The sequence below is a fragment of the Cololabis saira genome, chromosome 22, assembly GCF_033807715.1.
Source record: "Cololabis saira isolate AMF1-May2022 chromosome 22, fColSai1.1, whole genome shotgun sequence".
In the NCBI taxonomy this organism is placed as follows: Eukaryota; Metazoa; Chordata; class Actinopteri; order Beloniformes; family Belonidae; genus Cololabis; species Cololabis saira.
The window spans coordinates 20,859,088-20,872,291 of NC_084608.1; the positions used below are offsets into that span (position 1 = coordinate 20,859,088).

Here is a 13,204-nt window from a genome sequence, read left to right on the forward strand (position 1 = left end):
TAGGCCGGCATGACCTTTTCCCTGACCTGCGCTGAGTGATTCAGACATTTGATTTTTGCTCCTCATCTGAAGTGTGATTGAGTGTTGAAGTGGGAAACCAGAGCAAGTCAAAAAGCATTCTCCCGATGAGGATAAAGGTTTAATTCTGAGTGTGTAGGGGGGACTTGAATCAAGCTGCAGGACACAGGACTGCAATGTTGGGACTCCACTTTGCCAGAGCCAGTGGACAGCAGAAATTTGTCCCCATTTCATAGCTGCAGATGAAACTGCTCAGTTGTTCATCTTAAGGAAGAAATTGAGAGAAACTGTATCTCTAATCTTTGAGAAAATGAGTTTTAATTTATTTATTTACAGTATTTATTATTATTATTATTATTATTATTATTATTATTATTATTATTATGGTAGTTCAGATTTTAATCAAACTGACATGTAGTATATGAAACATAATGTTGGTGGAGACCAATTCTGGCAAATTATCTAAAAATGTCAGTGTCTGAAGAAATGCAGTTAACGTATTGGATGTATTCTCAGTGCAGAGTTAAGACTATTAATAATCCTGGAATGGATTTTTTATTTTTTTATTTGAGATGTCATTAAGCCTTCCTTGTTTACATTTTTGTTCCCTTGTGGAAAGAACAAAATAAATCAAACAGTCCTTAAGAATATACATGTAATGCTCTAAAAATTGATATGCACGAGCAACATTAGAAGTGGTGTTGGTTATCACTGGCCCGTTGCAGCCAAAAGATTTGAATTCAGCTTGGGGTTTGCATCTTCCCCCTGTGAGTCTTCCCCAGGAAGTCCGGTTTCCTGCCACAGTCCAAGACGTTAGTTTGGTTCAGTGGAGATTCTCATCTGTACATGGGGGTGACGGGTTGTTTTGGCCCTTTGATGGAGATCTGTCCAGTATATTCCACCTCATGCATTTGTCAGGTGGGACAGACTCCTTCCCGCTGCAACATTTAAGAGGATGAAGCTGATATAGAAAACAGAAAACGGATGAATGATCAGTAGATGACTCCAAGCCCTCTCATCCAGCACAACGGGAGGTTTTCAGCTCTCATTTAATGCTGCTCCACTGGCATGGACTGTTTTTTTCTCTTATTTTACTCCATGTGTTTTCCTGTTTATGTCAAAAACAATAAGATGGAACTACATCATAAATCGTACCACATAAAGTCCACTTCAAGAAAATGTTGCGGTTTGGGTAGAAATATGCTTATTTAGGGTTAGGAATGTGAAGGTGAGGGAGGTGAAGCATCCTGGTTGTCATTGGGTGAGAGGTGGCATGGATTCTGATCTGGTCACCAGTGCATTTAATAATATAATAATCCTGTTAACTTTGCCCACAAGTGGAAGTTAATCTAGTCATTTGATACTTCATATGTCTGCTATTTGGTTCACTTAGAATAAACTCAGCTTTGTTTTCCCTCCTGCTGCTGTTCATTTGAGTTGATCTAAACTCTTTGGAGTCGGTATCCTCAGCAGACAGCCCTCAGCGTCTCCGAGCAGAGAATGCTGCTCATTTCCTTATGACCACATTTACATACTTGGTGATCATTTTCCTGTAATCTTTTCGTGTTTGGCAAGGCTTGGTTGTAATTAGCAGGCCTACATGCATATTCATCTCTGCTTCACTTGGACTTTAAAGTCAAGAGGATGAACAAGATGAACATGTCAACTATCACACAGCCCTTGGTAGCTGTTCGCTTATATACTGTAGCTGTTAGTATATTGGGATGAGTGGCTTCTATTGATTTGAAGTACAGTAGACATCCCTAAACAGTTTATTAGATGGTTGAGGAAACTGTCATTTAAACAAGTTATCAAAAACTTTTCTGATGACATCACATCAGGAGGCACATTCGACCAGCACTTTCACCCTGTGGTTTCATTAAATCTGTCATTAAGATGTACAAACCAATTACAATTTGATGGATCTGAGCCAGATCACGGCACCAATATCCAACACAGCAGACAGCATTGGTATCAATTATCTCTCCTTTTTTAATCTACCTTTTCTTTCATTCTCATTCCCAGCTGTGTATTGTAGTTGTCTGCACCTCCCAACAACAAAACAGGCACATTACTACTTTAATCACAGCTCCCACGGTATTGATTAATTCTTGTGCTCAACCTGCAGCCTTCTGAATCCTCATTACTATGTTATTGTCATTGTGAATCTTGGCTCTGCCGACAGAGGTGCCCTTCAGATTGGCCCATTTCCAAACGCCATTTCATCTCAATCTTGAAATGGTTGTGAAATGGTCTAAAAAAAAAACCTTCCTTCCCTTTCTTAAAAACCAAGATGATTTCACAAGTTCCTTGTCATGAGGCATTGAAGCTCAAGAGGGTGTAGGTGAGAAAAGGGCTTTTTCTTCTTTTTGCACTGCAGCATGTAAGAAGGAAAAGTGTTCTCTCAGCAGGAACAGTGCTCATGTATCCTATTCTTATACCTGACATGTCCCAGAGAGATGAGTCTCACCTGAAATATGTAACAATCAGTAGCAATATTAAAACTATATGACTAATTCTGTACAGCATTTTTACTGCTAAAGCGTCTCTGGATCATGGTAAGGACCTCTGGGTGTGTCCTGGTTTCTGGGATGTAGAGGCAGATCCTTTCTGGGTCATGCTGCAGAGCCTCCAAGGACCGGGCTTGCTTCAGGAAATCCTGCATTATGGAGGTTTGATCAGACTGGAATCAGGTGAGTTTGGGAATCCGGTCGTTCCTGAGTAGTTCATGCTACTGGGGTGGATGGTCCTGGTGGAGACGGTCCCCCCTACTTTGGGACATGCTTTGTCTGCAACAGTTTGTGTGTCAAAGTAACATTTACACTTAAACTAGAGTCCAGTGCATTGTAATGAGATGATCAGTGTAATTAAATTCATTAGCCAGTGGATTTAAAGTGGTAGTCAATGAGAAGTAAACTAATTTTAAGTAAATCAACAGTAGTCTCCTACTGAAAAGTTTACTATTTTTTCACCTGCCTGCTGGCGCTCCTTTCACCTTGACCCAGACTATCTTCCAGGTTCATATTGAACTGAAGCAGGAAAGATCCTAACATGATGGATTTCCTCAGCACGTCAACATTCTGGCGTTTTCTCTCTCAAGAGCTCCTGACATTTGTCAAGAAAGGCACAGTGACAGTCAGCTCGTATACTTCAAACACACTCCTCTGAGCAGCTGTTGAATCACAGAGACCTACTGTACTCCCCTATTATCACAGCAGCATCGTAGCAGCATCCCAAATCATGAATATACTGCTGGGTTTTTCTATTTTTTAGCTCTCAAGACTGGAACTCTAAAAACTAAAACTCCAATTTTTCAGCTTAATCTTAAAAAACAGCTTTCGTAAAGAAACGACAAGACTTCTGCAGTTGCATCATGCTTTATAACCGTTGAGAAAAGTTTATTTTAGTGTGTATCCCATTTATTACCAAGAATCAATAGTCACATACTGCATCCACAAAATAGATGAAAGTATAAAATCTTAATGCCGATCAATTACTCCCATACCGAGTCCTACAGCTGTTGAGATTATTAGGTTTGGGGAACAGTCTTTTCAAACACAGGCACGCACGCACGCACGCACGCACGCACGCACGCACGCACGCACGCACGCACGCACGCACGCACGCACGCACGCACGCACACACACACACACACACACACACACAAAGGGAAAGTGCTGCACAATAAAACCTCATCCAGTCAGTCATTATTGAGTGAAAGCCTTTTGTGAATTCTAGAGAGGTTCTTCTTCCAAAGTGTCAATAAAGTCTGAACTTAATGCTAGCTGTTTCATGCTGACCCTAAAACAGGCGAGGTGACTCACACACCCTCAGAGAAGCAAAGCAGTGCACTTTGACCTTTATTTAGTGAGGGAGGGATGGAAATATTAGGTTAAGAATTCAGTCTGCTCTCATCCTCGAACCAGATATGACTTGGATTAAGTTTTGGGCCGAGACAGAGTTTATACTTCCCTACTTTTATGGTATGACAAATGAACCATTTGTGTTGAAAGCATATCCAAACGTGAATAGACAGGACAGTTCATCGGCATTAGTCTGGAATATAATAAGTGACAGCTAAAGAGGACACAAATCAGAGGCGCCACTTTTCAACTGGCATACCAGGCAAATACTTTGGACCCTGAGCCAGATGGGGGCCCCCAAGTATTTTTTTATTTTCAGAGTACAGCTGCATTTTCTGACTCAGATAAACATTTTCTGAGTCAGATAAATAAAAAGTAATAAATAATACAAACTGGTTTTTCATTTTCTTGTTTAACATCGCTCATTCTGTGATTTAATTAAAATAATAAAGAAACAGACATTTAAGATTTAGTTCTCAAAAAATCGTCAAGCAAATAGTTGCGAAAATTCAATTTGAAAGGTCAAATTTGAAAATTAAAATGCGTTAACAGTAATGCTGTTTCATTTTCAGAATCAGCTGCATTGTTTGACTCATAAATAAAACTAATAATAAATCATCCAAATTGCATTTTCATTTTATTTTTCAAGACTGCTCATTCTTTGACTTAATTATATTGATAATGAAAACGATATTGCTCTTTCGTTTTCAAGCCTGCTCTGCAAAAAGTGTTCCATAACTCAAATGGAAGTGGCAAACCCAAGCAGCGCAGGAGTGACCTCAGTGGTCGCTCTTCTTCAGTCCCCAGACTGACTGTGCTACACATCCAGTATATTAGTGGTTGTTGTGCATATTTGATGCTGGAGCAAGAGAGGAAAAGTAAGTAAAGAGGAGAGTGTGAACCGTAGAGGTTGTGACATTTTCTGAGAGGTGGGGAAAATCCAGCTTTGCGATCTCTGTGCCAGAGCTGTTGAGGGACAAAACCTTCTGGAAATAACAGAATTCAACCATATTCCCACCCATAGACTGTATATAACAATGGACAAAGCTTTCTGTCATGTGACCCACTGGTTTCTGAAGACCGGTTTTGAAGCCTGTGTTACTTCCTGCAGAGCACAGCCATGTTGGTCAGCAAGCCGACAGAAACACGCCCACTGCATGTCAATCAAAGTTGGCTTTGCACCCATGTCCTTCAGCAGGACCCTGCAGAAATATCTGCATCCAGACTTTGTTCCTCTTCGCCTGTTCCAGCTGCCCATTGAGCTCGTCAAAGGCTGCCGTGAAACACTTACAGCAAGATTTACTGTTTAACATGACGACTCGACGGCTAAATCAAAAATGGCCGTCCCGCTTAGCCAAGCCTGGGATTATAAAAGCAGCTGGTTGCTCCGCTGAGCGTAGTTGCATGTTGATTACGGATGATGAAGTGATAAAGGCTAGCCATTGGCTGAGTTGACTGTCAATCAATCACATTAGAAATAAAGGTATTGCTTTATATAAACTCTCCTAGCATGGAACAAAAAAAAAAAAAAATCACCCCCCTCAGAGTTGTCATGGATGTGAAATCAAACAATTAAGACCAAAACATTATTTTTAAACTAGGCTGTAAATATGTTTATTTCTGCTCTAAAGTTGGACTTTTGAACATGAGAGTAAGTGGAGATTGTGGAGGCAGCCTCTAGTGGTCAGTCGAGGAACTGCAATGAAACTCTATTTCAGCATGAGCGTCAATGTGGAAGTAACATGGTTGGCGCTTTCGTCAACATTGACCCCCTCTGCTCCTGCGCCGTACCGCTCAAGGTAAGATTTCAAGCTAGCAAGCTAACATGCAAACAGTTGCAAGGCCAACATATTGTGAATGACGTCCTCACAGCACACGACACATATTGTGTGTTTGTTGCATCGGGGCCACAACAATATTATCTGTAAAAATACGGCCAAAGCATGAGAGCATACAACTATTACTTTTCCTCTCTTGCTGCAGCTTCAAATATACACGACAAGCCCTAATGTATTGTACGAGTAGCACTATGGCAACGAAAAACTAATCTTTTCTTTATTGGTTTAATCAGGGCACAGAATGAGCAGTTTTGAAGAAGAAAATTAAAATGCAGTTTGGATGATTTATTATTCTATTCATAAAATGCAGCTGTATTCTGAAAATGAAACAACATTTCTGTTCATGCATTTTAATTTCCAAATTTGACATTTCAAATAGAATTTCGTTAACTGTTTGCTAGAGGATTTTTTGAAAATTAAATCTAAAATGTCCTTTTTTATCATTTTAATAAAGTCACAGAATTAACAATATTAAAGAAGAAAATGGAAAAAGCAGTTTGGATGATTTATTATTAATTGTATTTAGTCAAAAGATGCAGCTTTATGCAATGAATAAGCATTTCTGCTAATCCTATGTAATTTCAATAATGGTCCAGATTTGCTTCCATACCCAAGGACCAACCAACTTTAAATTTTAAATTGCAACAATATATATATATATATATATATATATATATATATATATATATATATATATATATATATGAATGATGAATGTTTAGTTTCTAAAGATACTCACTGAACTTCTTTCACTTTTTTGTCAGATAAAAAAACATCCAGTGAAACAGGATTTATCTGGACATGTTCAAAAACCTGCACTGTGGTAAAATATCTACAACCACATCACAACATGTTTCAATACCTTCAGATGATACAGAACCACTACATGATAACCTATATAAACCCTGAGTCCTGATATCTACTGCATCACAGAATCCCGTGGCAAAACAAAGAGAAATAGGAAGCATATGAATCAAATCTTGCTCGTCTTATCTATTAAAAGATAACTGCTAATAGTCAGAAAAGAACCTGCAGCACACCCTCGAAGCACAATACGTTCACACTAGTGGAGACAAGCAGCCATGCTGGATATCTCTGCCATCAATACACTGTTATGCTTCTGTATTTGTCCAAAAGAGTTGTTTTTATAAATTGGATTTAAATAAACTGAGACAGAATCTCTTAGAGGTGGTAAAAGTAATCAATATGCAGCAATAAAGACCTCCGCTGTGGCATTACTCTGCTCAGTTTGATCTCTGTGCTTCAGCTAGATTTATGTGCATACTGGTACCTTGGTAACAAATAGACTGATATTCGTTTCTTTTTAGCAAGCCCATAAAACAACACTGACTCTTGTTTTATAAGACGAATATTTATCTTAGCTACTTATTTAAATACACATTTCTTGTTAACCAAACATGACCTTGAAGGGGGGAAAATGGATGGCTGTATTTAACAAGCGGTGGGATTTTCAGAAGCTTTTATTAGGATTCAGAGCAGTGCCAAACCACTGCAAACAGACTAGAGACGCCGAACAGAATTTTAACAACGGCCCTTATAGCAAAGCTGAGCGAAAGGCACTGGAGTGGTGATGCGCACTACAATCAATTTCGTCACATTTTCCACTGGCTAGAAACCACTAGGCATTAAGCAAAATCAAACAAAATGGTTCTAAACTTTCAGTCAAGATGAGAGGAAGAGGTGTCAATCATCTGCTGTCGTTAACAGTACCCCACGTTGTTCTGTATGAGGTGATTAATGAGTGATAGAAGTGTTATGTTCATCAAATGTCTCTGTCTTTGGCTCATTTATGTGCTTATGAAGTGCACTTCAAAGAACCAGACTCAAGGCCATTAACCCTTCAATTACCTGTTCTTTGGACCTGAGCAACATCACATCACATGGCTCAAAGTGACTAAGCTGTGTGTCATTTGAAAGAGTTTTCACCATGTAAGACAGACGTAGTACATTTTTCAGTTCTACATGATTGCGACAAGCTAAAAGTTGTAAGAATGGCTGCTCACTTCATCACAGATTCATACATACTGTATAGTCATGTGAGTTATTATTGTTATTATCAACAAAGAAGCTCAGTAAAAACATTAGTTGTGCAGGAAGCTAAGAACACCCTGTGATTAAACAGCTTGTGTAACCATGGACAGAAGCAATAACTTGAAGTAATCACCTTGTAGCTGCGCTGTCATGTTCTTTTAGATAGATGAGTCTTTCGTGTGGCGATGCCACCAAGCAAACCAGCGCCTGTTCGCTGTTTTTCTAATTCCACATCATAAACTTTAACATTGACCTAACTGAGGCCTTTAGCATGAAATGCAGTCATGATTCTGTTCCACATATGTCTCCTGAGCATTGCATAGTCTGACCTTGAACTTGCTTTTATGTCCATTCTGAGAAGATTTGCTACTCTTTTTGATTGTTACCCAGTAGTTCAGAAATGGCTTTATGACTCATTCCTGATACTTTTCCTCTTTGGCAGTGAGTTAACAGGCACCTGAAAGCACCAGACCAGCTCAAAGTGTATGCTTTTATAGTGATTTTTACTATCACTAATGGTCAATGAATCAAGTTTATTCGACTAGTAGAATTTGTTTTAATGTTTTGCTCTCTATGGAAGCAGTGAGGAGTGCAGAGAGCAGTGTTCTGAGTTTATTCACACCTTGCTTCTGTTTTTCTGCTTAGTCTTTATCAAACATACATTGTTGTAATCTCATGTGTTGCTGTTCATCTGAGGCTGCATCTACTTCAGATTATTTTCATTATATCCTGGTTCTTAAAAGAGACTGTAATTTCATTTTTTTTAGATGATTTTAGCTTTGAAACATGTTGACAGACTGCGGGTTTTGAACGTGTTCCTGGGCCTTATGATGCACGTTGACATAGACAGTAGAAACTGACAGCTCGAACATCTGGAAAGGAAACAGGATTTTGAGTAGAATATGCTTCCACGAAGACAACGCCTTTCTCAAGGAAGGTCTTCCGTCTTTCATCAAGTCAACGTTAACCCGCAGCATGCATCCATTAAAAAAGCATGGCTTTTGTTGTTGAAGAGCCCAGGTGCTGGACTGACCTGCCTGGAGTCCTGATCTTTTACCAAATGAAACTATTTGGCATGGCCCTGGATAGCCACTTACAAAGGCTATCACCCTCGTGCAGGCAGTGCAGGTTCGAGTCCCGGCTTGACGCTCTTTGCTGAGTGTCTTCCCCCCTCTCGCTACCTGTTCACCTGCTGTCCCAATGAAGGCCACTAGTGCCCCAAAAATGTTCAAAAAGAAAATATTTGGCATGCCACGATAAGACAAAGTCAACCCAGGATTGTTGGGAAGCTCAGAACTAAAGTCCTCTCGCAGCAGCTGGTTATTATAGAGGCAGTGCTACAAAGTAGTAAACACCACACTATTCCAACTGTTTTTGAGACGTGCAACTGTCATCTTAAGTTATGGAGATGGACGAGTGCAAGTGACGTGTTTGTATCTTGTAATGTACCTTCATTTCATGCTGTGCCAAGGAATTACATGTATTGATTAACACATTGGATAATAAATTAAAATAATCTTATTATAATTATTATAGTATAGTTTTAAATGATCTGGTGTGCAGTGACACAAGATATTATTATTGTTCTTGAAAACATTGGAAAAGGTCTCTGTATACATCTTAAATTTTTGTGGAGTCATGAACTGTAATGTTCACTGTTTTTATTTTTGTTTGGGTCAGAAATCAAAGTGAGTTATCTTTGTCAATTTTAGAAAACACCTTATCATGGGCTGCCTTTAGTTTTTGGCAGCCTATGATGGGCTATGGCTGTGTTTGATGCAAGGTTTTCTTTAAATATGTCTTTCTCTGGAAATTTTTTTTTTTTAATTTAAAAAAATATATGCATTTTGAGGATTTTCTATTTTTTTTTTTTAATTACACGATCAAAATTATACTGAATGGTTCACATTGAGCTTTTAACTAAATCAAAAGTAAATATATGAAAGTTTTTTATTTAAAAAAAATGTGATTAAGAATGATTAAATTAAGCAGCCAATCCCGTCTTCTCGTCATCCTTCACATAACTGCCTTATTTTTACACAAGTCATGAAAACTCATTCATGGCTTTCATGAATAAATGTCCAAGACAAATTCTCCAAATTCACAATAGGTTAATTGAAGTCTGAACTGTAAGAGCTTTTTTGGGCAGAATAAAAGTCCTCTGCATATGGCAACATTCACACTGATGTTTAAAGGTTAGTGATTTATGATACAATGAGAGAGTACAAGTTCATACTTATTTTCTTGTCTGGCTATCAAGTGCAGTAAGCCATGGAGAACAATTACTCCAACAAATAGCACCTTCTCTCTTATAAAACTATTATATAGTCATAACACTGTGTTGATAATCATATATAGCTGTACATGCACCAGCATGCTTGAATTCAAAGCTTTCCAATGATTTCCACTTGTATCAGAAGATAAAGATGTATGAAGAGTAGGAAGAAGAAAAAAAAGGACAGACAGCCTTCTGCTCTGAGTTACAGCATACGATGTGGCTTGGTGTCTGTATGAATCATCCCCGAGCTCAGGTGCTAGTCGGAAACCTGTATTTGCTTCTTGCCCATGATAAAGTTTATGTTGTCCTGTGTTCTGCCTGCAGATCCTCCACCAGAAGGTGTGGCAATAAGTGTCACATTTTCAGCGAGGAAAGGGAAGATTCTTCTGTCACATAAGCAGGCTGAAGCTGTGAAATTAATTTATTAAAACGGAAGGACAGTTATCAGAATGGGTGCCACTATTTCTCAAAAGTGTCGAAGGATACAAGGCTGGAAAAACCAATACGGAGTAACGAATACACAAACCAGTCAAGTCTGGAAAAGGAATGGGGTCATGCCCTTTCCCGGAGGAGACATGTGAATGATCAAATATTTAACTGGATTTACAAGTATGCCCTCTAAAAGGTCTAAGTATGTTGATAAAGACACAAGAAGTGTGATCTTGGAGTTTTCTACATTAGTGATTAGTTATCTTTGCCAATTTTAGAAAACACCTTATCATGGTCTGCCTTTAGTTTTTGTTTACCTATGATGGGCTATGGGTGTGTTTGCTGCAAGGTTTTATTTAAATAGGTCTTTCTCTGGAAAAAAAAAAATATTTAAATTTAAAAAAAAAATGCATTTTTGAGGATTTTCTTTTTTTTTAAATGACATGATCAAAATTATACTGAATGGTTCACATTGAGCTTTTAACTAAATCAAAAGTAAATATATGAAAGTTTTTTTATGTGACTAAGAATGATTAAGCAGCCAATCCCGTCTCCTCGCCATGCCCTTTCCCGGAGGAGGCATGTGAATTATCAAATATTTAACTGGATTTACAAGTATGCCCTCTAAAAGGTCTAAGTATTTTGATAAAGACACAAGAAGTGTGAATTCTTGGAGTTTTCTACATTAGTGGGTTGAAAACATTGTTATAACAGCCCATCTCATGCAAAAAAACTGTTCATATTACTCAAGTTAAAAAGAAGTGACAGGAAACATCGCATCCATTAGGCCTAAGGGATTACGTAACTTTGTTTCCCCCCCCTGTAGGATCTTGGGATTTCACCCAATCTTCTAAACCACAGCACAAACTTTTTAGCGATTGCAAGCAGATGGATTTTCGCGTTTGCAAACACATCGGTTTCATCGGGGATTTTTCTGAACTTTTGCAGAGACTAAAGGCTGATTTATGGTTCCGCGTTACACCATCGCAGATAAAAAAAAATCTGTGATCCAGCCGAAGAGAGACAGCCTGGAGGGATCTAGCACCACGGAGAGAGTCTGCACGGCACTTAAAAAGCACGGACAGGGAAAAACGCAATTTGCAAACAAGAAATAACATTAATTCAGACAAAGTGATTGGTGGCTGCTTACCAAATGTTCTGTCTGCGAGGACAGGTGAGGAGCAGAGGCTGACAGCTATTGCAGCGAGGACGATGGGACACCACGGTGAATCCATACCGCTCCTGCCTAAACACTAATCCATCGCACACCTTCGCTAAAACAGCATGTTTGATGTCAGACTGAGGGCTCGGCTGATCGGAGGAGGATATTAAAATGGCATTTTGGTGGATTAGGGGGGGCAGACGGGCACCGAATCCGCCAAGTAACACAATACAGGCGTTGTTTCAGCACCACAAACAGCGACCAGCTCCAGGAGCCCCTCCTCAAGCCTGAATTATGGTTCCGCGTTAAAACGACGCCGTAGGGTACGGCGTAGGGTACGCGGCGACGTTTACCCTACGCCATAGGCTCTGCGTTGGTGTGACGCGGAACCATAAATCAGCCTTAAGCCACTGACGTCAAACACACACACGGGGAGCAGGATGATGCGAGCAGCAGCAACCGGGGATGGCTGGTAAAAGAGACAGTATCGGGAATCAGAACAAGGCTAAAACAGTGACAAAGCAAAGGAACTTGATGGATGATTGATATATCGTGCACTGATACAAAAAAAATAAGTCAACTTTTTGCAAGAGATTATTATGTAGATCAGTGGTCCTCAACCTTTTTTCAGTGATGTATCCCCTGTGAAATATTTTTTCAGCCAAGTACCTCCTAACCAGCAAAGCACTTTTGGTTGTAAAAAAAAAGACCTAAAACAGAGCACTGTGCCATCAGTAACTGATTTATTAAACATAAAAATATTGCTGCTATGCTTCAACCACGACTCCATCGTTGGTCCAAGTGATTGACAGGTGAAGCCAGGTGGCATTTGACAGGTTGGTGGAACCATCCTGGTGTGGGGGATACTCTGTGGTTTTAGGATAATAAGCCTACTCCTGAAGATAAAAATAATTTGATGAATTTAGACTCCTCAATTATTTATGAAATATTTATTTTTAAAGGATTTTTGCATGGATGCTACTTTTTAAATATATGTATATTTTAAAATCTCACGTACCTCCACTTGAGAACCACTGATGTAGATCAAAAAGACTAGTCTTTGTATAAACTACTTAATTTTTTGTATGTAAATAATACATTTTGCAAGTACAGTCAACTTAATTGTGTTAAGTTCACTTTATTTACCAAAATTAAGTTGACTTTACTTAATTTTTAGTATGTACAAAATTCATTTGCAAGTAGTTAGACTAGTCTTTCTTGATCTACATAGAAAATCTCATGCGAAAAAGTTGCGTTAATTTTTTTTAAAGTAGATCAAGCAAGATATTTTTTACTGTGGTGTTCTACTTCAACAAATAAAGCATGTTTCATCTTAACGTTGGTCAATCTGCCCAATAGATTAAAATTGTTAAAGGAAAAGTAAATACAACATCATTGCTGTTTGTGTGTAAATAAAAAGATTGCCTGGGATTACAGAAACACTGCTTGTTAAGGAAAAAATGCACAATGTCTTGTTTTTTGAACAAATGCAGATTCAGTTCAAAACTAGATGTATTCATGTAAAGCAACAAACTTCATTTTTAATTGTTAATATTGCAGATTT

The 13,204-nt window shown here is 38.7% G+C and overlaps 1 protein-coding gene across 1 annotated transcript in view; it reads right to left on the reverse strand.

Annotated features, from left to right (window-relative positions):
* Positions 1-11,893, reverse strand: part of ptprn2 (protein tyrosine phosphatase receptor type N2) — a 150,367-nt gene extending 138,474 nt beyond the window's left edge. Inside the window, exon 1 of the mRNA XM_061713609.1 lies at positions 11,629-11,893. Within this exon, the coding sequence (XP_061569593.1) occupies positions 11,629-11,713 (85 nt within the window). The 5' untranslated portion in view covers positions 11,714-11,893. The remainder of the gene's footprint in view (positions 1-11,628) is intronic.
* Positions 11,894-13,204: the final 1,311 nt, after the last annotated feature.